This window comes from Lactuca sativa, chromosome 9, assembly GCF_002870075.4.
Source record: "Lactuca sativa cultivar Salinas chromosome 9, Lsat_Salinas_v11, whole genome shotgun sequence".
Lineage (NCBI taxonomy): Eukaryota > Viridiplantae > Streptophyta > Magnoliopsida > Asterales > Asteraceae > Lactuca > Lactuca sativa.
Window position 1 is genome coordinate 54091336 of NC_056631.2, and position 27164 is coordinate 54118499.

General features: G+C 37.9%; 2 protein-coding genes across 3 annotated transcripts; one reads left to right on the forward strand and one right to left on the reverse strand.

Annotated features, from left to right (window-relative positions):
• Positions 1-210: 210 nt before the first annotated feature.
• LOC111921188 (putative E3 ubiquitin-protein ligase LIN-1) lies at positions 211-6633 on the reverse strand. Its single transcript, XM_023916754.3, has 16 exons — positions 5696-6633; positions 5552-5606; positions 4715-5074; positions 4539-4624; positions 3228-4466; positions 2987-3131; positions 2636-2893; positions 2241-2553; positions 2026-2150; positions 1843-1962; positions 1631-1762; positions 1427-1549; positions 1232-1342; positions 1000-1143; positions 672-908; positions 211-591 (listed from the first exon to the last, which is right to left on the reverse strand). The coding sequence occupies exons 1-16, from the start codon at positions 6631-6633 to the stop codon at positions 574-576; spliced, it is 4404 nt and encodes a 1467-aa protein (XP_023772522.1). The 3' UTR covers positions 211-573.
• Positions 6634-12796: 6163 nt separating this feature from the next.
• Positions 12797-14851, forward strand: LOC111921187 (uncharacterized). 2 transcript variants are annotated; one of them, XM_023916752.3, is made up of 6 exons: positions 12799-13234; positions 13551-13599; positions 13691-13742; positions 13871-14034; positions 14147-14260; positions 14518-14851. In XM_023916752.3, the coding sequence occupies exons 1-6, from the start codon at positions 12864-12866 to the stop codon at positions 14698-14700; spliced, it is 933 nt and encodes a 310-aa protein (XP_023772520.1). In that variant the 5' UTR covers positions 12799-12863; the 3' UTR covers positions 14701-14851. The 2 variants fall into 2 exon arrangements, with proteins under 2 accessions (XP_023772521.1, XP_023772520.1); XM_023916753.3 differs by lacking the exon at positions 14147-14260 and having other exon boundaries at positions 12797-13234.
• The last annotated feature ends 12313 nt before the right edge of the window (positions 14852-27164 follow it).

Here is a 27164-nt window from a genome sequence, read left to right on the forward strand (position 1 = left end):
TCCAAAGGCTATTTGTGAACAAATTTTTGGTCATTTTCTCGTTTAATTCTACAAATTAAAATCCAAATATAACATACCAAACTATTAACTTTTCTTGTTTTACGTCCCCATTAATCTATTTAAAAAGTAGCTAGTAAATTTGATGTTGAATTGGAAGCCGGAACCATCTTTTTTTTTTAATAGTCATCAACATAAATAAACAATTCAAAATGTTGAACATCTTAATTAAAAAAATCATTACATTTTGAGAAAATACCGAAATTCGTTATCGAAGCAATATAGTTGCATGATGCAATATAGTCTTGATTAGGGGTGATTATAAGTTTATCAAAGTTGGGCTATACATGTGCCTAGAAAGAATGTGCAATGATGTGACTATAGCAATAAACAACAAATGCAAGAGAACTAACTATTTGAACAAAGGATGCAAAGTCTCTGATGTATTTTATTAACAGGATTCATATGGAGTTGAAAAACACCACTTAGAAATTTTCATCATGCTATTCTATTTGTGGGCTTATGGATTCAATTTGTTCATCACCACTTTATATCTTCTTTCTTGTCACATATATATCAATCTAAACCCCAAGTCTGAAAAGCAACATACAAAAAATTGTCATTTTGGACTCACACAAAAATGCCATATGCGAACCATTTATTCAGTAACATACCTGAATTCTGCCATCAGAAGAGCCAGCAAATAGCATTTCTCCATCAACATCTGATGCCATGGATGTGATTTTGGAATTCTTAATGGAAGCAACTTTAGTTAACCTTTCCTTCAACCACACCTCAATACTCCCACTCTTTGTAGCTCCAAATATGAAATCATTATTCACAGCCAACAACTGAATGTCAAATCCCGTTGATAATGATCCTATTACTCCTCTGTTTGATAGAGAGAATACCTACCAGATTTCCCAACAGTTTGGCAATGAAAAACTTTATAATGTTAATAAAAAAAAATTGTAGTTTTTATTTTATAGTTTTTTTTACTACCTTTCCTGCAATTCCATCTATTGATGTTCCACCCACAAACAGAAGATTGTCTTGAATATATAGCGAATTGATTGATTGTTTTCCCAATAATTTTCTTGCTCCTGCGTAAAATGTTGTTGATGTGTTTTTTCGCAAATCTACTTCCTGATGACAGTTTATATGATTCAGAGTTTTGAAATGTTTTATTTGTGAGGAAAGAGAATTTAGATTTGAAATTATATGTTATTATTACCTGTATGTTGAAACCACTGCAACCACAATACAGTTTATTCCCATTCAAGGCAAGGCTTCTAACAGTTTGTTTGACGTTGAGATTCTTGATAACTCCAGACCATCCATAAACCTACACATGATGTAATTTACTCAGCATTTTCTTTAAAGGTCTACCCTAATGGGCAAAAAGGTCTTTTTAGTTTAGAGATCTAACCTTGACTCCAGCACTTTGAGAGAAAAAATATGCAAAATCTGCATCAGCTACCAACCCACAGACAGTCTCTTTAACATCATGAACCTGAATACAGTGGATTCCTTCTTGTTTGATTACCCATACCTAGGGGTGAAAAAATATAAATTGTTAAAAATGGTGAAAGTAAGTTTTATTTAGAAAAGCAAAATAAAATGATAGGCATACTCGTATTGTTTTATCCAAGGAACCACTATAGATCTTATCACTTGAAGGTGAAACATACAAGCATGTGACAGCTTTTGCATGATCACGAACCTCCTGAATCAACCTTAACGCCTTTTTCCCACTATCCCAAACCTAAATTAAAAAAAAAAAAAATTAATACCAATCACTCAAAAAATTAAGAAGATGAAAGTACATTGCTATTTCTTCCACACCTTAATGGTTCCATCAGAGTGGCTGCTTATTAGTCGACCTTTTATGTTAACCAAAGATAGAACCTCTCCATTCATTGATATATCCAGCTCAAACCCTTCTGAACAACTCCACATATCTGCCTGGAATTCAAAGAGTCAGGAAAGATTATGTTAAAATGTACACATATTGAAGGTTGTACTCACTGCATTGACAGATGGCAAATTCATTAATGTTTTCATTATGTCACTGACAACCACAGAGCTCCTCTTGAGCTTTTTCAAGGTTTTGTACAAGCCTTTAGCGTAGCCACCAAGTTCAACAAGTGCACCTGAACAAACAATTATCAGTAAAATTGTTTTGTCATGTCATGTCTAACATACAACAAGGTCTAATATTGTGGAGATATGGTTGATTTCACCTGGATCACTAATGAAGCTTCTCAGGGCAACAGTTGACAAAATCTTCTCTTCAAGATTCTTAGAGGATTGTAGAATGTATATGAATTGGTCAAGCAAAGCCTTCCGGGCAGCATCTCTAACACCTGTGTCAGGCAGATTGTAAAGCATGTAAATGAGCCAAGTGGCTATGGAAAGACACTTCTTTGTCATGTCTATGGAGTTGCTCTTCAGACATTCTTCTAAAGCGTTAAATATAAGACCCTTTTCATGGTTGCAAAGTACAAAAGCTATCCTTTTCTCCCAAGAGTTTGCAGCTATCTCCTCTTCCTTGTCCTAAAATAAAAACATGAGTTTTTTTTTTTTTTTTATCGAATGGATTTTGTAATTGTAAGATGAAAAAAAAAAAAGAACAAACCATATTCTCAATTGGTTCGTTTTCATTAACTTTGAGATTTTCTTTCTTCACAGAATCTTCATAAGGTTGATCAAATCCTGCAAGCTTGAGTAGCCAGGCTTCAGTAAGAGACTTCCCTGAAGCACTAAGGTGGCCTGAAAGAGATGACAAGGCATCAAGAGCTGCAAGTTGTGAATTTGGGAAATCTTTTTTTGGGAGGGATTCAATAAGTGTTTGAATCGCTTCCTCTCGATAAATGCTCATTTTTCTAGGCTCAACCTATAAATAACAGAAAGATTTTGTTAAACATGACTCAAGTTGCAAGCCTTTGTTGATGGATAACTTGAAATGATAAAGATGTTAATGGCTAACCAGGAGATCAAGCTGAAGAAGAAGGGATGCAATTACAGGCTGTTGCTCCATTGGAGCATTTTGAAGATAGACTAGAAGAGTATGCATTGTGCTACATGCTCCTTCATCCTTTATTATTTGCAAAATCTGATTGCATAATGTTCTCCTGAAAAATCCCTAACAAGATTAGGTAATGTGCTAATCATAATATGAAAAAAAAAAAATCATTTCATGACAAAGTACTACAAAAGATGAAACATACCTGTTTAACTGAACTAACTCCCAGAGAAATTCTATACACAGGCCTCTGACATATTCATTTCCAGCATGAAAAAGTTCAAGAACATAGCACAAGTCAATTCTAGTTGCTATTAAATTCCTGCAACTTCTATCTGCATGGATGCAACACAGCAAGATATACATAACAGATTGTCGTGTATCCACTCTCTCTAAACACATAACCAATGAAGGCACTGCATTCATAGATATAACACTCAAAGCATTAGAATTTCTACTATTCTCATCTCCTTCGATTAAAACCTGTGCCACTAACTCTACAGCAGCATCCTTTGGATTCATCACCAGTTCAGAATCCTTCGATTCTTCATCTTTTTTACATATGTTTTGAATAAGATATGGAACTAAGTTAAACTCTGAGAGCTGAGAAAACGAGGGTTTCAGAAGGTATATAAGAACAGCAGCCTCGGATAAACCGTTTTGTAGTAAAGCAGCTAAACATTCAAGATCAACATTTGTTAGAATCTCCCTGAGTCTTTCATCGGCTACTAGTAACTCGGATAGAATGTAAACTGTTGTTCTTAAAACTTCCCTGCTTAAAGAAGCTGATAGAACATCAATGAATCCATTCACTGTTGTTGAAGTTGATAAACAAGAGTGGACACCCGAATCAGCATTTGACTCCTTCCACATCTTGGAAATTGTCAAAACTGCTGTTTCACATTCTTTCAAATCTTCTGAGGTGCAAAGGCATGTAATGAATGGTTTTAAGCCACTGATGATTGATTCCACAGCAGCTTGAGATATCACACTCGTTGGTGACGTGGCGATTGTAGCTTGCATGAATCTATTTGGTTTGAAATTGTTGGAATCATATGGATTTGATGTTCTTGATTGGATTTGTGACATTTGTCTTAAAGAGGGACTCCCATGGGAACTTTGTGGTGTTGCAGGGTATGATAATTCTTGTGCAAGATCTGGATGTTGTTCTTTCCATGAGGTGATGAGTCTTTTCAAGACATAATTTGTTTTTGGGAGTGAATTGGCTGAGAGAGGTTGTCTTGTGATTGGACATGTTGTGTTCCCTCTCTTCATCCATTCTTCAATGGCTTTTCTTTCGTATGTTTGACCTGTTTCTAGGGTTACTGGATCACTGAAAATATGGCTAGTTATGGGACATACAAAATCTTTTGGTGGCCTTGATTGTGTAGAAGATTGAGGAGAACCAAAGTTTGGACTTCCATTATCATATTCTCCATGGAAGCTGAAATTTTCAAAAAAGAAATATAAATTTAGGACAAAAACAACAATAGAAAAATGACTCATAGTTAGTTACCTTTTATCTGATGTCTGAGTCTTCATATTTGCAATACTAGAACTTCGTCCATGTCCAACTTTTGTCCTTACACTTTTCTTATGATCCTAAGCATTAAAGCAACAATTAGTAGTAGCTAATAAGGCATCAATTTAGAAAAGGTTTTTGTTTTTGTAAGTCATAACTTCGAGACATACTCTAGATTCATTATCTGAGTCTGCTGAGCTAATACTGAGATCATGGTGCACTAATGGTGAAGTAGGCAAAGAAGTGGCAACTTTATAATCCATTGATCGATTGGAACGTAGGGTTGAGGTAGATGTGACCTTATTGTTTCCATCTTGTTTTGGAGATGAAACTTTTGGGGATGTTTTACTTGAGATTACAGGAGAGAACATCTGAGGTGAAAATGGTCGATTCTTTTCCTTCAATGTGTGTCCATTAGGTTCAGGTTTATAATTATTGTTCATTTCAACACTTGGAAGTGATTCTATGCTTTGAATTCCATCTTCATCCTGTTCATACTCAGATTCATTGTTTTCCTCTGGTATTCCCTCCTGTATGTAAAACAATAATATATATATAACTTATGGATATTCAATAAACTGATCAATTTTGAGTGGCTATCTTCTTAGGGGCTATTTCTTTTTCACCCAAGTCATGTATGGTAAAGTGGTTGAACGGGTAATGATGTCTATATGAATAACATGCTGCGTACATAAGGTATATTCTTTTCTAGACCGAATAAACAATCTGAATGAGACTAAATGACCATTTTACCCTTACATTTCAAAAAACAAATTGTACAATATTCATCAATGTTAACTTCATCTTTTAACGTGAGAGTAGTCAGGAGGAAAAAGAAGGGTAAGTAGTTAAAAGGTGAGTGTCTTAATACAGTAAGCCAGGTTTTTTGACTTAACCCATTAAGTCATTATGTCCAAATTAAGTAAAAAAGAAACAACCATGTATAGCTGTCCAGATTAAGGCTTAACCCATTAAGCCCATTAAGTCAAAAAGAAACAGCCACTTACTTGAATATCCCATGCAGCAGAATCCTCTAGGTTCTCAGAGTCGATGTGAGTGGCACTGTTCCATTTCAGATTACAGAAATGCATAAGTTTTACTTATATGTGAAAGTTGAATAAGAAAAGAAAGAAAAAAGATAATAAACTAACCTGGAAGCTTCTCTAGAATTCTTATTAGGTTTTAGAACTGGTGAGAACCCTGCACTTTTAGGCAATATGGGACCAAATCTCACATAATCTGGAATTTTGCGACTCACTTCATGCAAAGGAGTCATAGGAGCCTCTGCAATTGGCATCATAGGAATTGCTTTCTTACTAGTTTCAGGATCATGATTCATGCAATCTTTGAAGTAATTCGCATAATTCCTGGTATTCTCATCCAAAGATTGCCCATAATGTTTTTCCAACTTTTGCAATTTCTCTGCTTGATCTGGCCTCATAGACAAAACCAAGGATTCATTAAAATACTGGTCAAAATCAGCAGTGAAAGACAAATCACCTGAATCTGGAATCATGTTCATCATAATCCTATGCCTTTCCTCTGAGTACCAACCAACAATCGAACTCATGTGAGGGAGAAACAGTGTTTTCCAGATCTCAGGAGCAAAATCAATCCTTGAAAAGAAGGGGTCGATTGAAAACATCTCAAGAACATGAAGAACAGCATTTGTGACATTGTTTCTTAACTTCCATAAGTAAGAAAGGTTAAGATGAGCCCAAGCTGAGAGATAGAAATTAGGGACACCAGCGGTTTTATCACTGGAATTCAACATAGCACAAACTTGTAACATCTTTTCTGCATGATCAAGTCTTGCCATTTTTGTCTCAGTGTTGGATGTATTAATGGCTTCCTCAAGGGCATCCATACCCCAATCCAAATTTGCCAAAACTGCTTGATCAGAATACCTAACTGCTGTGTCTTTGTTACTGCTCTCATCTTCTGCTGCTAATCTTTCACCACATTGTTCCTTCTGTAGGGCCCTTTGTCTTTGATCAAGTAACCTGTCTTGAATAAAACTCCCAATTGTGGTGATTAAGGATCTTGCTATATCATCTCGGTCCATTGAAAACCTATAGTTTCCAGCCATGATTATGTATTTATCAGAAGGACTAAAATTTTACTTTCAAATTTGACATTAACTTCTCTTAGACTTTGAGATAAATTGACAATCACATATAATCCTGTGAAGAAATTACTACACAGGGATATGTTGATGAAAAGTTATTGCAAATCCAAGTCGAATTGAGATCAAAATCAGTTCGACCTCAACTCAACCAGGAGAGTATCAATTTGTAAAACCTGAATTCTACTGATTTCTTTATGTTCAAAATTCAAATACACTGAATTAACGAAAGGGCAACTGCTAGTGTTCCTCACATAGAAAAGAAGCAGTAATCTCTGTAATCCAAACTATATTACCGAAAGCAGTTTATTCTACAAATTGCACTTACTCCACACTAATCAATCGATTAATGGTGCAAAAGTTAATCAATCAACACACGTATACATAAACCTGACAGGAATAGAGACGACTTACAGTAATGATTGCTACTACCAGTCAGTACTCGGTCATGATCCAATAAACTTCAACGAGAAGAATAAGGATTGAGTATCCAATTAAGCAACAAGTAGAAGTGTGACAATAAAAAAATCAAATGAAGAATACGATTGATGACGAGCTGGAAAATTGATCAACCAACGATTAGATTGACGCTCCCGATCCAACGTATTCTAGAGAGAGAGAGGCCGGCTTCCAAAACTGCCGGCCGGCGATTGTGGTTGATGGTCAACTCACCTTATTTGGTTGAACTCAAATTCTAAAATCCGAAGTAATATACAACTCTGCTGCATGATGTACAAGCATTTAAAATAACAACTTTCTGAAACTTGTAAATATTGCTCTGGGAAAGAAATTTGGCGGGAAATATTATTTTCTTATTATACTGAGGAGGTACCGTTAAAGACAAAAAGAATAAGCTCGTTATTAATTAAATTATTTTACAAACGTTTAAAATAACAAAGATACTAACAGTATAACAAAATATATAATCTGTTTCATGTTAGGTGGTTTTGGCCTATTTTTATGTGATTTTAGATCCATATCCAATATGTCTCAAAATAGTTTTTTAATTTATTTTTATTTACTTTCATATTTTTTTAATTAAAAAACCAAAAAAAAAAAATCCAATTTCACTCCCTTCTTGAATCACCATCTTCTCCACCTTAACCTTACCCTAAAACCCACCATCATCAACCTTGATGTACCATCTCAACACTTGAGATCCACACCAATGCGATTGTTTACCATCTTTACGCTCCATCATCATCTCCATCAGATACCAATGCAACTAGTAATGAAGGTTAGATCGATTTCCCCAAAATTGAAATCGATGGCTTGGGTTGAATGCATACTCGATAATGGTAATGAAGGTTATATTGATTTCCCCAAAACCGAAGTTTGGCGGCAACAATGATGGTCTGAGGGAAGTCTAGCTTGTCTCACCTCTCATTCCCCATCTTGAGTATGTTGTCTTTGTAACATCCAACAACCATGTTTCATCTCCGCCTACCTTCTTTACTCTTGATCGGTGGCTTATTTGAGACAACCCAAAATTTTCAATTCAAATATGTCAGAGTATAGCTACATTATGCGGAAACATGTTCCGAATAACCTGGTTGCGGGACTTAACCACATACGTTGGGCGTACGTGGAGTACACATGGCGTACGTGAGTCTGAGGCAAACCCTAGTTTTTAGTGTTTGCACCCTATTTAAGGACCTTAAGTCCCCCAAGCCCTTTACCTATTCAGCCTCCATTTCCCTTGTTGTGCTAATCTCGAATCTTCTCAACTCCAAGAATCCAAACTATGGGACCAAAATATACCATTTTCTACCCTAAACCTAAGTATGCAATGATCAAGGTTTAAACTTTATACCTTCAATGGGCCAGAAATATTGCCAAACTTCGGGATTTACAAGCTCTTTCCACATCCTTGCTTCTTCCCTAGCTTCCTTCTTATTCAAAGACTCTAAAGAACACCAAAAGCTCTCAAGGAAGCTCACAAATGCACTAGTTAAGCCCCCTTTAGTGCATTTGTGAGCTTCCTTGAGAGCTTTTAGTGTTCTTTAGAGTCTTTGAATAAGAAGGAAGCTAGGGAAGAAGCAAGGATGTAGAAAGAGCTTGTAGATCCCGAAGTTTGGCAATATTTCTGGCCCATTGAAGGTATAAAGTTTAAACCTTGATCATTGCATACTTAGGTTTAGGGTAGAAAATGGTATATTTTGGTCCCATAGTTTGGATTCTTGGAGTTGAGAAACTTCAGGCCATATAAGTTGTCCTTTTGAGCTCTTGAGGGTGTTTTGAGTCATAAAAATCGGACCTGGATGGTTAAACCTCAACCATGCAAGTGTTAGGAACCATCCAAGTGTGCTTATGGACTTGATTCATGTTTTGGGCCCCATCCTTGCATGTAAAAGCATAAAGTTTGCAACTTTATGGCTTGGGACGTTTTTAGGGGCCTGGATCTAAGTTGTGAACCTTAGGTCTTAATGGATTAAGACATTGAAGTGAATATGGGTTGGTAGACCAGTACGTCATGCGTACTCAATTGTACGTTGCGCGTATTGGGACATCGCCTCAACCCCTAGTCAACACCAATTTACGTTGGGCATATAAGCCAAGTACGTCGTGTGTACGTAGTTAGTAGGCCTAAAAGATTTTTGGGCTCGTTTGGTGTTGGGATTTAGACTTTAGTAAGTTGGGCCTCGGGCCCACCTGATCGTGGCAAGTCATTTTCAGTCCTAAGGCTATGTTTGGGGTTCTTGGGCCATATTGGTCCTTAAAGGCCCTATAGTGGGTTTGGATGCCTTTTTGGGTTTTGTAGATTTGGGCCTTGGAGGAAAGGAGGCACAATAAGGCAAAGGTAAAGGAGCCCTTTTGCCTTAAGTCAAGAATTAGGGTTTTGGACCTTCGGGTTAGAATGTGACTTAATTTCTAATTGGGGTTTTATGATTGTACGATAGGGAGATGAGTTCACGAGTCATCGGTTGAGTGCGATTTGATACCCACAGTCTTAGGTGAGTCTTCCTTCGTAGCAGCCGTAGGTCGAAGGCACCAAGGCCAACCCACTAGTTTATGTTATAGTGTGATGATTGTCTTTGTGATAATTATCAGTTATGCCTATATCTGCTTGATGACTTTGTGATTTTCTATTATGATATTATGTAGTAGTAGTAGGGGTGAAATAGACTCAGTAACCGGTTGAAATAGACTGAAGGGGATTGCAAGCACTTAGATATGCTTGATAGTATCCAGTTGAGATAGACCAAAGGGGTAGGCAAGCACTCAAATATGCTTATTAATATCCAGTTGCAATAGACCGAAGGGGCAGGCCGACACCCAAATATGCTTGGCAGTATGTTTGTTAGTATGTGGTATTTTGGGGAACTCACCAAGCTTTGTGCTAACAGTTTTCGATTTCTCTTTCAGGTACTTCCAGTTCGAAGGGGAAGGGTCCGGCATGATCGCACCACCACCACATCACTCTATGTTTTTCTACACCTAGTGATTTTGGTATTTGTACTATGATAAAATGATTACAATATGGCTCTTTTGAATATTTTGATATCAATTTCTTATGAATTGAATGAATTTAAGAACAAAATTTTATATATATATTTTTAGGATGTTACATAAACCATATTGGAACACGGGTGTTATGTATATATATTTGTGTTGTATGTGGTGCTTTGGGGAACTCACTAATCTTTGTGCTTACAGTTTATGTTTAAAAAAAGGAAGGGCCTGACTTGATCGCACTACATCCCCTGGAGTTTTATTTCGCACTAAATGTTTGCAAATTACTCTAATGTTTTGAGAATACTTTGACTCTGATCGTCTTTTAGAACAATAAATGAATGACTTTAACTTAATTAAGATGAAATTTTTACTGGTATTTTTGAGACGTCACAATAACTAATTTTATTATTCTTTATCTCTTTCTCTTTTTGTTTGCAGGCCAATACAATTCTTGTGGGTTTGAAACAAAAGTGTAATGTCAATACAACTGTTCAAAAGGTAGAACGTTGAATAAAGACAAAATTGCAAAAATGGTCCATGCGGTATGTCAAAACTAGCAACTTTGGTCTGAAATGGGTTTGGCTCGCAAGGATGGTCCAATAGTTTCGTTTTGTTGCGAGTTTAGTCCAAAAATTATAAAACTTTTTATAATGACGGATTTGCCCTTGGTATTTTCCCTTTTTTTTAATTTTTATTACAGAAAAAAAATCTCTTTCTCTTTCTCTGTCTGTCTCTCTCTGTCTTTCTCTCTCTCTCTCTCTCTCTCTCTCTCTCTCTCTCTACACAAAACACATCTTATTCATTTTGAGAAGAGGGTTTCGACAAAGAGGGCGAATGAGGCTTCTCGTGAAGATGTTTCCGGTGAAGATGCTTCCGACGAAGGTGCTTCCGGTGAAGAGAGTTCCGTTAACCGAGGCTTCTAGCGGATTATCGTCATCGTTGCTATCCTTCTTCCCAAACGTTGATGGCTGTGAGGGTCTTCAGATCTGGTTCAATGTTGTTTTATCGTGGCGGCAAGATTAGGGTTTCGTTGGTTTGTGCTTATTTTCCTCCGACTGATACAGTGGCGGCTAGATTAGGTTTTAGGGTAGCGGTTGTAATAGGGTTCTTATACCCAAATTTTTGCAAAGCTTAAGGTGTAACTGCCACCGTCACCTCCATACATGCGTTGATTCCGTGTATGTGGTGTCTTTGGCTCTAGTGACGTTTCAGGCGGCGTTGAAGCCAAAACGGAAACAAGAAGGGTTTTTTTTGGAGGTGCAATTCTATTGAAACAAGATCAGGTGCAGCTCTGCTTGTAATCATCTCATGTATTCCACACTCCAATTAATTGTTCTTGTTACAAATCTGATTGTTCTTGTGGGTTTAAACATCTAGTTGTTCTTGATTTTAAAGTTGCAAATCAGGAAAAAAATATGTTTGAATTCATCATACGGTGGTGGTAGTTATTGAGTTTCATTTTGAAATTGTAGATGCAGATTTATATGATGGTGGTGGAAAAAATATGTTTGAATTCATCGGATGGTGTTGGTGGTGACCGGCGGTCACAGTGGCAATGGCTATTGTTGGTGACCAATAGTGGTGGTAGCGGTAGTGCTCGTGACAGACGGTTGTGGTGATAACATATCAATAGTTGTATGCTAGAGAGGGTGGAGGGGTGGGGTAGGGATAGTGGTAGTATTATTTTGGTTTAATTATGTAAATTGTAAAATGTATTTATATAAATTAAAAAAACCAAAAGTAAGGGCAAAAACGTCATTATAAAAAATTTTAAATTGACTTGGACCAAATCCGCAACAAAAATGAAAAGTTTGGACTAAACTCGCAACAAAACGAAGCTATTGGACCATCCTTGCGAGCCAAACCCATTTTGGACCATAGTTGCTAGTTTTGACATACCACAGGGACCATTCTTGCAATTTTGTCTTGAATAAAAGTATTATATAATACACATGTGATATTTTGTTGGTCAATAATAGTAGGTTGAAATTGAAATTTTCAGCTTTTTGAAGGAAAGTTTTTGATTATGGGAGGTTGGATGGTTGACGGGTTCTTGAGTGGGGCAACAATGTCATACATGTCGTACCTCAATACCAAACAAATTGGTAAGAAGTTTGAAATCTTTGTGGAATCTATCAAATTGTAGCATTGTCCTTTTATTTTTTCCTTATCATGACAATATACATTGAAAAGTATACTCAATAACAACATTGTAAATTGTTTTGTAGTTGGATATCATTAATATATTTGGTTAGATTTTTCGAAGCACAATGTTTTAGTCGGGAGAAATAAATGTATGATGCTATAATAAATAAAATGATACAACTAGATTTCTATTTCTTGCATTTACTTTGCCATAATGATGTCTTCTGTTGGTTTTAGCCTTTTAGGGTCATATCACATGTTGTGTTGTACTTCGTTTGAATGAAGCAAAGATCCATATAACATATCCTTTAAAATTTGAGTAGATGACCATACTTTCCTTATATTGTAAATAAATGTTTCTTTTTAATATACATGTATTATATTGAAATTTTATATCAAACAATAATTATTATTTTTTCGGCCCACGGGAGCATGGGTTCACCCCTGGTTATTATTATTTTAGATCAATAGGGCCCTCAACCTATTGCTTATATCCTTATGGACCTTATAGTATAATTATTATTGGGCCTCAATAGTAGTTGATTAGGTTACAGGGGTTCAGGAGTTGGGACCAACTCACAACGAGCTGACCAATGGCTCAGTTTGTCAGGCCGCTAATCGTCTCGCCGGCGTCCAAATTGCCTTTCCGGCGCTGCATAAACTCTCTTTTCGACTCAAAAGTGTTGACTTCTTCCACCGGAGGATTAATACACCGTCGGTTCCTTACGGGAACAAGTCCTTCAATTCTTATCCACCGGAAGAATCTCCATTTGTCTCGATCCCGCGGTCTACGTCCGGCAGACGCCCCGTTACCGCCCGAACTCAGTCAGAGCGACAACGAATCGAATTCTTCAGATGCAGAACGGAAGAGCCGGAACGAGAAGAAACGACAGGCTCGTCGCTCTTTTCGCTGGGGTATGGAGCTTGCCGACTTAAACGATTCTCAAATTAAACGCATCCTCAGGTAAAATCCAAACAGTTCTCGGTTTCAAGTAAAATAGTGAAGCAGTCTGTGTGTTGCCGAATACAAATGCATAAGAATACTAAAATTCTACCAACTTCACTCATATACATATACTACTACCTCATTAAAAGTCCTAATTGAGTTTCTCATTGAATTCTTATATTGAGATCGATTTAGTGTTTAATTAGCCTTAAACATGCACTTTGCAAATGAGATTTCTGATAAAGAATGCTTGTTAAAGCCCACTTGAACGGATGCTTTATTTTTGTCTTCCGTGAAAGTTTAGTAAAGCTTGTTTTTTTTGTCTACTGTGTAGAGTGGTTTCACTTGAAAAAGAAGTGTTTGATGCTCTCATGTTGGCGAAGGTGAGACTTATTAATAGATCTATTACTATAAGTTTGATCATATGGTTTATATGATGACAAAGAATTAAAGACATGTTCTAATTTACTACAGAGATTAGGTCGTGATGTTCGGGAGGGGAAGAGAAGGCAGTTCAGTTATATTGGTATGAATTGCATGACATACTTTTCCTAATTTAGAGAAACTTACACACGATAGGTCTGAATATGTAGCATTCATTTTTTTTAACTTCAGTTCTGTTTTAAGTTTTAACTAGTTATTATTTCTTTATAGGAAGATTATTGCGTGATGTGGAGCCTGAATTAATGGAAGGATTGATCAAAGCAATGAAAGACAGTGATGTTCAAAAGTTTCAGGAGTTATCTGGTTCAGATAAATTAGGTATTGGAGACGCCAATGAAGAGGAAGAAGAAATCACCGATGAGGAAGAAGAGGAGGTATATTAAATATTATTATAGAATATACAATAAGATAAATTAATTAGTTAAAAACTAAAAAGAGATTTGAAATTTAAATATAATTATTTGATCTGTCTACATTTCATATCAGGAGTCTTGTGATTACCATGATATAGCAACCAGGTGGTTTGATGGATTAGTTAACAAAGACATCGATATCACTAACGAGATTTACTCTCTGAATAGTGTTGACTTTGATCGTCAAGTAAGTTAGTCAAGACTAAATTACAAATTTGGTCCCTATGCTTTTCCAAAAAATCAAACTTCAGTCCCCGTTTTCAGATTGTCCCTAGGTTGGAATTTGGTTGCGTACAGCCGTACATGGACTGTATCAGCAACAATAATTAAGGAGGATTCAGAATTTGGATTGAACTTGCAATTTTGTGTAAAGCATAGGGACCAAATTTGTAACTTAATCTAAAATAAAACTTTGTTCTCATCTTGAATAGTCTTGCGTTTCAGGAGTTACGTAAACTGGTTAGAAGTTTCTGCTCTATGCAAGATCGTGTTAATGCTACATCATCATCAGAGGATAATAAAGAAGGAGAAAAAGATGTAGGATTAATGAAAGCTAAAAGACACCTAACACGTTTTCTTGTTTCACTTGCTAAGCAACTACCAACTGAAGAAAACTACATGCTTTAATCCTAAACATATCTTTTACAATATGATGGTGAGGCTAGTTTCGGTATGGATGTATAGATTAATGGAGAGCTTAGTTTGTAAAATGTGAGGTATCAATTGTTATTTTAATTTTAATAAATTTATTAAGAGAAAGAGAAGTGGTATTTTGACATTTGCATCATGTAGGTTGGAAACCCGAGGCTCAGAAGTAAATAACTCGAGGTTATTTTCAGTAAAGAATACATTTTCACATAAATAGGTAATTTTCAAGGCACAAGGCTACATAATTCTTTTTATTATTATTTTTTTTTTCTAAAAAGCAGTAACAGCAATAAAGGGTCAAATAAAGCCCAAAAAACACTCTAAAATCTACCATTTATAAATTATAATTTGTAAAACCAAAAATGAATACAACACTATACAAGCATAATAAATGTAACCTAAAATAAAAAAGGTATCAACGAACATGTCGTGTAGTTGTAGCAAGTATCTTACGACTTTGTAATCTACAGCATAAAATAAAAGAGGTAAAAGACATAATGTCTTTCTCATTATTTAGTAGTACGATTCGCATAGGACCCACACCCTCTTAAAAGCTGCTCATGTCCCTAAGATCCAATGTTGAAACGAACCTACATTATTACAATCAACCACTACAACATATCATACTATTCAAATGAATATCTAGTTGAGTAGAATCAGAATGGATCGCAGTTTCTAACAAAAATCAGCAAAAATTATATAAAAACTCAATCGAAACACTTTCCAACAACATTCAGTTTGAGATTATGGTTATGAAGAACAAGAAACTTAAGACTTAATGTAAGAAAGTAGTATACTGCATCAATTTGAGAAACGATAATTCGGACATGCAGAACATGAGGCATTGAATTCATCTCCTGTTTGTACAAAGACCCAGAATTGGTGCTGAGTTTTTTCTTTCTTTTTCAAATTGATGTATTTGTTTGGATCTACGTTTTTCACTTCAAGCAAATCCGACAAGCAAAAATCAAGAAAGGAGAGGGTAGGGGACTATCATCGCAATAGAATGGAAAAAGGGGGTGGGGTTGACCAGATAGATTTTAGGACAAATTACACAAATGATCCTTGTTGTTTGGGATTGCTTGCTTGTTTAGTCCCTGATATAACTTTTTGTTTGGGGTTTTTTGATTTCAGAGTTAAATCCCCACGTGCCTTGCACACCGGGGTGGTATTTTCATCTTTCAATGGTTTACCCTTCCAAGGCAACTTCATGTTCTCACGATTGTGACGAAGATAATATCGATTTTTTTGCACAAGGAAACTAGGTGTCACACCCCGAAAACCGAAGGCGGAAACATTTCCGGGGTTGACTCCATATTGAGTATCAAATCCAATGCACATAGTAAAACAGTAAACACAAAACATTACATTACATAATATTGTTTACATCTGTTTGAAAGAAAAGTTATACAAGTGTTTTACATATGTAATATAAACAAAAGTAAAGACGAGTCTTCGGGACGCTCCGTCTTCTCCAAATGGTTGTGGTGTACCTGTCTAACGCTGACCCGAGAATACAAGCGGTTTGAAAATCAGCATAAAGCTGGTGAGTTCATAAGTGGTTTAGTTTTGAAAAGAACGAGTTCCTTTACTTTCTGGAAAAGTTGTTGATCAAGAAAATCCCATATTTTCTTATGAAAACGGTTTGGTTATCCTTTGTTACAATTTTGAAAACAATTCATTATGTCGTTCCAGGAAAATCTCATATTTTCCTTATAGTTTTAGTTATTCATTTGTTACTTTATCCGTTTATGTACTGTTATGCTACTCAGGAAAATCCCATATTTTCCTATGTGTTGAGTTGTCTATTTGTATTTAGGTTCGTTACTGATCGTAATGTTATCCCAGGAAAATCTCATATTTTCTTATGTGTGGTGGTTGATTCTTAGGCCTGATTTCGAAGTACTAGTAATTACCATGCGAGTAGCATTAGTTATGTGTTCTAAACCCTTAGTTATTCTACATTCGGATGACTATAATCTACTAACTTAGTTGTATTTTCGAATATTTGGAATCACACAGAAGCGTACATTACAGTATTTTCGAAGTTCTGCTGAGTTCCAAAAGAGTATATTAGTTGTGTATTCGAAGCTCTGTCGACATTCTGAGGCGGATATATTTGAAACTCAGTAGAGGTCCAGAGGAGTATTTTCGTATTAGATTCGAAACTCTGGTGACACTCAAGGAGTACACTAACTGTATTTTCGAAGTCTTAGTGTCAACCAAAGGCGTCTCTTCGCATTCGTAGTCGTATTCGCATTCGTAGTCGTATTCGTATTCATATTCGTATTCGATTACATTCGTTGATCTTAAATATGATTAGTGTGATTTCTTATTCAAAGAGAATATAGTTATAACACTCTTAAAAGAAATCTATGTTTAACCTGCAATTCGAAACGTCAGTTATCACAAATCTTTGGAAATCAAAACATTTAGTAAGTAAAACCATTGAGTTGAAAATCAGTTTAAGTACAAAATACACTTGTACTTTTGCTTGTATTCCCCCCCTGAAAACATTGAAAAACCATTGAAAACACGGAAAAAGGGTAGGGGTATGAACTCACCGGTTGAGAAACGCGTCGGTTTGAATCCTAAGCGTCAGTTCTGGGTTCGTGAACGCACAAGGTTCCTATGGATTATGAAATGATACATATTTGTAATTAATTAGGACATGATTAATTTATTTGTTAAGGACATACACTTCTAGTTGCGGAAACACCCCATTTCGAGTGTTTGGAAGGACCCAGGTGGCGTTTAAGGACTTGAATGACCGGGCAATGGAGTTTACTCTTCAAGAGTAAACTCTTACAAGAGTTTTCGGCCTAGAACACCCATTCCCCATGAGTTTACGGCCGTAAACTCATGGTGGGGTGTTTTATGGTGCAAATTTGCTTGAAACACTTAGGGGAAAATTTCTAGGTTTGGTTTAAGGGCTTGGAATGAATTTTAAACACCAATGGACATACTTAAGGGAGTTTACGGCCTTAGCATGGAGCTTACGGCTGTAAACTCCTATGCACCCTTGAATAATTGTTTTAATGCTTCCAAATCAATCACATGTGATTTCTAAAATTGTTCCAAGGCCTTTCATGAAGTTTTATGGGACTTATGGGGTGTTTTTGGAGTTTACGGCCATGGAGCACCTTCTATGGCCGTAAACTCTCAAATGGAGAGTTTTGATGTGTTTAAGGTCCTTAAACTATTTTTGGTTGGTTCTATGATTTATTCCAAGGCTTTTGGTGGTGTTGGATGACTTTCTAACACCTTAGAAGTGAGTTTACACCCATGTTTGAGGAGTTTACGGCCCAAGCACATGCCTTGGCCGTAAACTCATACAAACCCCTCAAAATTCATGTTTGAAGTGTTCTAGGTCCAAAACCAATATTCTAAAAGTCGTATCTAAGTCTTGTTTGAGCCATGGAAGGGTTTAAGGGCTTAAAACCCTTATAATATAATGTTTACGGCCTAGACACCTTCCTGGGCCGTAAACTCATAAACAAGGCTCTAAATTATGCTTCAAGGCATTCTAAACCCATTCCATAAAGTCATCTAGCCATATCTAAGGTCTAATTATGGTTTAGAAGGGTTTTATTGCTCCAAAAACCCCATTTATATGAGTTTACGGCCTAGGACTGTTCTAGGGACGTAAACTCATGGTAATGGTCCTAATCCATAGATTAATCTCGAATTTGAAGGCTAAAGAGGTTACATAACAAGCTAGGGAAGGTACCTTGGTGATTAGGAGCCTTAAACTTGAGATTTGGACCCTTAAACTTGGATTTAGGAGAGAGGTTGGTGTGAAAGTTGTAAAATGGAGCAAAAGATTCAAAATGAAGACTTGGATCACTTTAAATAGTGTCCAAGTTCGGGACACGGTAGAATTCTACCCGATACCGACGTTAGACGGGGCTTTCGGTCACACCCGGCCAATTTGTCGTAACCCGATATGGTTGATTCTAGAAATGTTCCGATCATTAATATGAGACGTTAGAATGAGTTCTAAGGGTATTAAGACACTTATTAAGTCATAAAATAAAATATACATTAATGAATTAATAAATTGTCGGAATCGGAAACGGCGATTGGATGATCGGAACGAGTCGCGAGAAGGGTTACATTTAGGGATATGAATTTTGGGTTGTTACATTATCCCCCCGTTAGAGGGAATTTCGTCCCGAAATTCAAAGATTCGAACACAGATCATGAAGTGAAAAGAGATATGAGAATGAATCTACTGCTTCGAGTCTTCAAGCTCCTAAGTGGAATCGGGTCTCCGCTTGACATTTCAGCAAACCCTCATTGTCAGGATGTGGCTTTGTTATGCATGGTTAACCTCTCAATCCACGATCTCAATTGATTCATCCATGAAGATTCAGATTTTTATTGGTTTTGATCTCCTCAAAGGAATTATTAGGGTTTCGTCAGGTCGGCAAGCCTTACAAATAAATATGCAGAATATCATATGATTGCTACTGAGTCCTGAAGATAGCTCGGAGAGGGCTATGGAATCGATTCCTAACGAGGATCTCGAAGAGTCTAAGGTTCCACAAGTTAAGTTTTCCGCACTTCCCAAGGCATACTATGTCTTTCCAGGGTAAAACCTCCAACAAATGGGTACGCTTTCACATGGCAGAGTAACTAAGGGTCCGATGGTTCTAAGGGAAACTTCTACATGAGTTTACGATTATAGTCGACGGAATCCCAAGAATCGACAGGTTTCCATGGGTGTTCCCGGTGTCGACTAATTCTTTATTGCCTTTGCTTTTGGAAGGGTTTACGAGTATGACTGCTTTGCTTATCTACGGACCAAGAAAATGGTTCGACCGAAGGGCGCCACTACTACCTCGTAGTGATCGTATCATGCCCTGATTGCTGCCTTGCACATATCGTGCTCATTGAGGTTTGGCTACGAGGAAATTCCTGGAATTAGGTCGATGCGAGACTGGATTCCAATTCGAAAAGAATTACCAAGAATTCTTTGGAAATAGTATCGGGGAAGGAATCGTAGACTTCTCGTTTCTCGATGATCAGTCGGACGAGAAATACATGGAAAGACTTTTTAAGCTTTGATGTACAAAGATCATGAAAGTCGAGTCGGAGGAAGGTTGGAACGAATGGCTTTCTCGAAACTAGGAAAGACAGCATGAATGAGGCTCGGTCATTACATGCTAAAGGTAACATCAAAGCATCTCATAAAAAGTTTGCCACTAGGTCGAATGGGAAAAGAATATCGCTCGGATTGAGAATACAATCTACGGATACGACACAAGCGTTCTCGCTCTCACGTGATAACCATCTCGAAGATATACATATTCGGTTACTCGCAAACGACGGGGTTAGAAGATGTTCAAATGGATGGTTAACGAATTTCTTTCGGTGCTAGAATCGAAAAGAATCACAGGCATATAAATTTAACAATGGAAAATATACCTGTGGCAACGGTGGGATTGGCGGCTGTCCTTTCTTGCCCCATAGTTAGGACTCTCCCGGTGTTGCCAGACGTTACTATCTTTGGACAGTTTCGCTTATAGTGCTCGACCTTTCCACAGTTGTAGCAGGTTTGACCAATACCTGCTCCAGAAGCTTGACTAGTTGACGGGGTTGGGGTTTTGCAGGTTCGTGCGAGGTGACCTTCCTGGCCACAACTTCTACAGAACTTTGGACGACAAGGTCCAGGGATGCGATGGTGGTAGTTACATCGGTCACACCACGGGAGGGTACCGACATATCCGGTAACAGGTACTTAAGATGTGGAATTGACAACAGAAACAGCAGCAGGGGTAGTGGCAGCGTGGACTGCCACTATTTGTTGTTTCTTTGAGGGTTCTGGGGAAGACTGACTCTTCTTCTTCTTTCTCCAAAACTTTCTTTTCTCGCCACTCTTTTCTGTTGGCTCAGGAGTGGTGCCTGCTTCCTCTTGATCATCATTGTGTTCGATCAAAGTTTGTGCCAAACACTTGGCGCTGTCATAGGTATCTGGATTTGCTGCTATAACGTTCCCTTTGGTCGGCTGAGTTAATCCCCAGATGAACCTTTCTACCTTTTTGCTCTCCGGGGTAACCATTCCCGGACAGAGAAGTGCCAAGTCGTCAAACCTTGAAGTGTAAGCGGCGATATCGGAACCTTTCATCTTCAGGTTCCATAGCTCATGTTCCAGCTTTTGGATTTCACCCCGAGGGCAATACTCCGCACATAGTAGTTCCTTCATAGCTTCCCATCCCATAGCATTAGCTACAGGTAGAGTCAGGGATTTGACTCGGCCGTTCCACCAAGTCAAAGCCTTATCGGTGAGCGTACAGGCGGCAAATTTCACCTTATCAGATTCCGAACAGGCGCAAATCTCGAAGATAGATTCAATTTTCTCTAACCACCAAGTTAGAGCAATGACACCCCCTGTGCCATCAAAGAATGTGGGTTTTGCATTCATAAAGTCTTTATAGGAACACTCCTTCCGGTGTCCTTGATTACCTTCTTGGTTTTGGTTTTGGGAACCACCTCCCGAACCATTGGGGTTTAGTTGAGGTAGGAGAGCTGATATGGTGGCAAAAATGGTTTCCTGAAGTGTTTCTAGATCGATTTGAAGAGGAGGTGGTGGCGGCGGAGGGTTGTTGGTGTTCTTTGAGCTGGGTCTCTTTCTTTTAGGCATCTTGATCTAAAAAGATCAGGAAAGAGAGGATCATAAGTCCTCTGAATTGAATCAAGAGATATGGATCAGGGAATATCTCATCAATACAGATATAGCACCATATTAAGCGATAAAGCAGGAAAGAGTTATCAAAGCAAATGATTTATCGCTAAGGGAATGATCAAGGAAGAACGCGTATACGAGGATTTCTACAAAGGATCGGCTCGAGAAATACTCCCATAGTATTTCATGGTTCGTTACGACGTTGGTTCGATGTTTGTGGTATTAGGGTAAGTTTTAGGCATGCTGCATACCACAGTCACTCCCAAACACATGTTGGCCGTGTCTCGAATGAATATAGTTGGCCAGGCTATATTGATTCTAGACACGACTACATAACTGCCCAGGTTTAACCGCGGCGTACAACACCCATTTACTTATGTTTTGTTCTACTTGTAGTTACGGATTTCGACAGTCGGTATACTTGCATACTTTTAGAAAATACTTATATTCGTAGAGTATACTTTTAGTTCAGAGCACTTAGGCCCTTTAATGTTTATAGTCTTATACCATGTAAGCTTTGGTATACCAGTTCACTATAAACAAGGGCTCTGATAGCAATCTGTCACACCCCAAAAACCGAAGGCGGAAACATTTTCGGGGTGTGACACTAGGAGTGAAAAAACCTTTCTTGGTTTTGCTTGAAGAGGAGCCTTCAAGGGTCTTACCCTTGGTACCCTTAGAAGGGTTCTTTCTCTTCTTCCCTTTGCCATGCCTGATTGCCAAGACATTGGCCGCAGTTGGAGTAGGAGTAGGAGTAGTAACAACCAAATTACCCTTTAGACCACTTTCCGCGGTCTTCAAGAGTCCCTGAAGTTTGCTGAGGGTGACTTCTTCCTTGTTCATGTGATATGTCATGCGGAATTGATCATAACACAATGGTAAGGAGTGCAAAATGATGTCTATTGCTAACTCCTCGGGGAAGTTCACATTCAACTTCAGTAAACGGTCCACATACTTTTGCATTTTCTGCATGTGGCCCGTGATGGGTTCACCATCCTTCATTCGGGTTGTTATCATGGAGGAGATTATTTCATATTGCTCTTGAAGAGCACTTTGATGGTAACGGTCCATCAAGTGCTGGTGCATCTCAAAAGGATAATAGTCCTCATAGGACTTTTGGAGCTTGACTGTCATGGTGGCCATCATGATGCATGCTACTTTTGTAGCATCTCTTTCATGTACCTCATATTCAGCAAGCTCTTCAGGAGTAGCAGTTGGCTCGGGTACCTTTAGCTCCTTGTCGAGAACATATTCTTTGTTCTCATACCAAGTGACCATCCTGATGTTCCTGATCCAATCAATAAAGTTGGATCCATCGAAGATGACTCTCCCACAAAGATTCATGAGAGAGAAAGAGCTAGTAGGGTTAGAGCCAGAAGCATTGTTATTGGAAGACATCTGAAAAGAAGAGGGAATAGATTAGATTAGATTTAGAGATAGTCCTTAATAAAACACCCAAATGTAGTATTAAGGCTAGGACCCAACACAATATTTTATAACTTAGAAGAGAGATGTCGTAATCTAAGCTATAAGATATTTGAAGGTAAGTGAATGACGCTTCACCAATTTCCACCATGAAAAACGAAATTTTTAATTAGGTTTTTAATTGGTTTAGAAACTCCTAGATTCTTTGAGATTCATTGAACTTTCTTCAATGACATGTTTCAATCTCGAGTGTGCCCTTCAAGTTTTGTGACTGGGATGCCGAGGATCACAAAACAAGGTGTGAAGTAACCATGCAAATTACTTGGTACCCTTAATGTATTACCCCTCAATCGATGTGCTGGTTAACCACACACGCTCCATCGATACTATGATAAACATTAAGTCACCCTTTACCTACCTTGTTAAGTTCAAGTTAGTGTGCCGGTTAACCACACACGCTCCACTAACGACTTAAACAAAGTGTAAAGTGTAATTTCATGGATTAGCACCTTATTCACATTTTCCTAAAATAACTAAGATTGGGAATTCAATAAAGTTTAGTTACTTTAGCATTATCATTATACTTTTAATGAGAATTTATAAGTCCTTGTCCTACCCGTTCGGCTAACGACCCTCCACCGATCAAGGAAGCGGTGGGTGAGAGTGGATACCCATTAAGTTGTCATTTTATAGGCAACAACCTTATACCCCCTTACAGACCGGCTTCGTGAATGAGGCGTACTAGCGGTAAGACGACTTTGATCTTATACATATATATATTATTATTAACTTATAATATTATAAGTATAAGGGTTGAATTTTAACTTTTAAAATTCTAAGGGTTGGAACTAAAGTTTTAATCATGACTTTACTTGTTCCAAAACTTGAGGGCAAGTTTTGTAAACTTTTAAAACTTTTCATTTCTTATAACTTATGAAGTTAATTGAGTATTAAAATGAAGACTATTCATTTTTCTAACTCTTGTGTTCTTTTAATGGTTTTAATTCAAGTGTGACTCTTGGTTTTCGATAACTTGAGGACAAGTTATGGACTCCATTAAAACACATTATGATCAAGAATTAAACTACCAAGTAGGTTACAAACAATTCCTATAATCATCTAATCTTCATAAGTTCAAGAACATGAATATGAACATTTCAAGAATCATAAATTACTCATAAATCTTGTAATTTTTTGATTATAGTCATTATAAATGGATTAGCATAAACATTACACCATCTAAAACAAGTTTTATAACACCAAAACAGTTTAGGGTAATGTTTCTAGTCCATTTCCAGCAACAAAAGTCAAAAATCTGCATTCTGAGGCTCCTGCTCGTCGAGTGCACGAACCTACTCAGCGAGTAGGATGAAGAAACACATGAACTCGGCGAGTCCCCCCATGGACTCGGCGAGTTCATCAGGCAGACATCAAGATTTTGACTTTTTCCAATATTTTGCATCAAGTATCAAACAAACAAGCCTAGGCTCTGATACCACTGATGGGTTTTGAGCATTCTAACACTTCCTAAGTGTACATGCAACCCTAATAAACCTTGGATCTATGTTTGTCTAAGATACATGCAAATAATTATTTTTCAAGGTTCTTATCCTATCTAGCATGGCATGGGGAACTTGAATCAAATAAAGCTAGTAGAATTACTTACCTTGTAGTTGTAGTTGATTGCTTGGAGTTTTAGAGCCTAGCACCAATAGCGTGGATGCCTCAAATGGAAATCACAAATCACCACAAACTTGGATCTTTGAGAGAATAGTCACAATTATCTTGAAATCGGCCGTCTTGCTTTTCTCCCCACAACTAGTATGCTTTCAAGAACCAAAGCCTCCTTTATATAGTGTGGTGGATTAGGGTTACATCCATGTAAACCCTAATACCCATGCCTCTTCATTTCCATGAGATCCATGGGTTAAAGCTCCATGGAGTATCCATGGACTTTCCATGCAAGCCTAGCCCATTCCAAATGAGCATTAACCCACACTATATAAATATAGGAGCCCATATTTAATTAGTAATACTTTTGATCTCTAAATTAATCCTAGATTAATTATAGATCAATACTAATTAAATAATATGATCTTATATTAATATATTAGAACTTATAATATATTAATAAATCATAACTTATACTATTCTCCAAAGATTATCCATAAATTGTTCGGGTGAAGTGCAACCCAAATGGACCATGCTGGGTCGGGTCAAGTACATACCAAATATAGTTATGGACTTAGACACTATATCCAACAGAATAAGCCAAACATTTCTTTTGCAACTTGAGCTGACTTGATACTCCTTCATTGAATGGAGTGCGATGCAACGTAACTGTTGCTGCAATCATGCAGACCGAGGCTACTAAAGAGTGTTGTGCGACACTGATGTCGATAAAGTGTCGAGTCGGGGTAGCTAAGAACCATAACCTCGCCATACAGTCTCTAAGACCGTTGTTATGTGCAGATGGAATGTCACCAATAACCATCTACATAGTATGCCTTGCATGAGCACTTATCGTCATGAAGGTGTCTCCAAAGTACACTATACCTAACTGGATTCCCCCCAGTCTGATGTGGGTAGCGTAGGTAGCCGGATCAGACTATGATGAATAAGGCAAGGTTGCTATGTCAATGCACGACAAATTTGTTGGCATAAAAAGTTGCAAAAACTCTTTGTTCGAGATGGATTTTGTCAAACCAATGATCTGTATGGTTGTTGACCGAAATATAAGTAGCAGGGGTTGTAGGTAGGGGATGCGCAGCGGGACTATTGCCGAGAGCCAGACAACAGAGATGTTGAGGGATACATGGCGAGGCTATAGGTAGGGGTTGTGCAACGAGACTAATTCCGAGAGTCAGGTGACAGAGGTGCTAAGGGATATGCGGTGAGGCTACATGCAAGGATTGTGAAGCAAAACTGTCTCCGAGAGCCAGGAAACAGAGATGCTGAAAGGTAGTAGGTAGTAGGGCCGCTGTCGGGATAACCTTCTTGATGGAGAGTAACCTCACTATAGCAGGATGTAATGTGGAAGACGCTTCATCGATCGTTCGATCATAAGAGAACCATGATGACTGTGAGAGAAGAAACATCGAGAGCGTGGTGCTAAGCATGGTATGAACCTATGATGCACGACTTACGGTGCGCGACTTATGTTGTGTAACTTAGAAGAATAGCTTGGGCTTAGCAGCCAACGATCATGGAGATGTTATGTGGGAGAGCATCGCCTGCAGATCAGGTTTAGCAACCAACGATCGTAGGAACATCACGCGGAAGAGCATCGCGTGGAATGGATCGGGCTTACCTCCCCGCGATCGTAGATACATCATGTGGTAGGGCATCGATCAAATCAGTACTTGCTCCTGAGCCGAAACCAGAACTTGAACCCCTTACTAAGTGCTCAACACCATACCGAAAACCACACGCGAATGATCAGAACATACCCAAAAATCCTCATCTCACAGGCTCCACAGATTCTCCAAGACTCTCCCCGATTCGAGTATGGATCCTGTGCTTTTAGTAGTACGGGCCCAATACTACCTTCCACACTTATCCATACTTTTCAACAAGAATCCTCCCGAATCCTATAAGTCACCTTCTCAATCCATACACCAAACACTCTCTAACCAGCGTAACGAAACCCACCGAAGCAAATCCCTAAGCTTTCTTAGGTTCTCGACCTTACCCTGCCATCAGCCGCTGAAGAACTCCATATAATGTAAATTAGCTACCTCATGAACACAATCACATGCAATAAAGCTCAAATAATACTTCGAGTAAAAGACTCATCCCTACAACGGTTAGACTCAAACAAGAGCTACACAATAGGGTCAAATCCATCACTATAAGATTATTCAACCTTTATTACATGTGACTGAACATATTCACTTAATTGCTTACTCACATCACTTAAGAGTCCCAAAAAGCACAAAACAAGCAACATTCATGCAGTAGCACTCCAATCCATAAAATAATCATGAGCATCCAATCCCACATACCACAACTCATACTAGGAGCTCCCACTCCCGCTACTGATTGCCTTACGCATACAAGTTATACCCAATATAGCATCCCATACTTCCTAGGCTACAAGGCATCACATATCAGGCCAACCTATCACTGGCTAATCAGAACTAGTATGCAAGTCTACAAGCTCAAACAATAGGCATACAAAGGTATCTCTCTTAGCATTCTACCATGCGAAAACTGAGCAGATCCTTATCCATAACTAGCATGAGATTCACAAATTCATAAATCAAATCATACCAGATAGCATGTATGGGTATTTTGGGAGAAACTTACTTGAGCTCGGATGATTGCACAC

What these genes read in the sequence shown, in the direction of transcription:
- LOC111921187 (XM_023916752.3), top strand. Translation starts at nt 12,864, where the DNA reads ATGGCTCAGTTTGTCAGGCCGCTAATCGTCTCGCCGGCGTCCAAATTG. An exon ending in CAAATTAAACGCATCCTCAG is followed by an intron (nt 13,235 to 13,550) that starts GTAAAATCCAAA and finishes TCTACTGTGTAG; the next exon opens with AGTGGTTTCACTTGAAAAAG. An exon ending in CCGATGAGGAAGAAGAGGAG is followed by an intron (nt 14,035 to 14,146) that starts GTATATTAAATA and finishes ATTTCATATCAG; the next exon opens with GAGTCTTGTGATTACCATGA.
- LOC111921188 (XM_023916754.3), bottom strand. Translation starts at nt 6,633, where the DNA reads ATGGCTGGAAACTATAGGTTTTCAATGGACCGAGATGATATAGCAAGA. An exon ending in ACTCAGACATCAGATAAAAG is followed by an intron (nt 4,467 to 4,538) that starts GTAACTAACTAT and finishes TGAAAATTTCAG; the next exon opens with CTTCCATGGAGAATATGATA. An exon ending in CTCAAAGTGCTGGAGTCAAG is followed by an intron (nt 1,343 to 1,426) that starts GTTAGATCTCTA and finishes CATCATGTGTAG; the next exon opens with GTTTATGGATGGTCTGGAGT.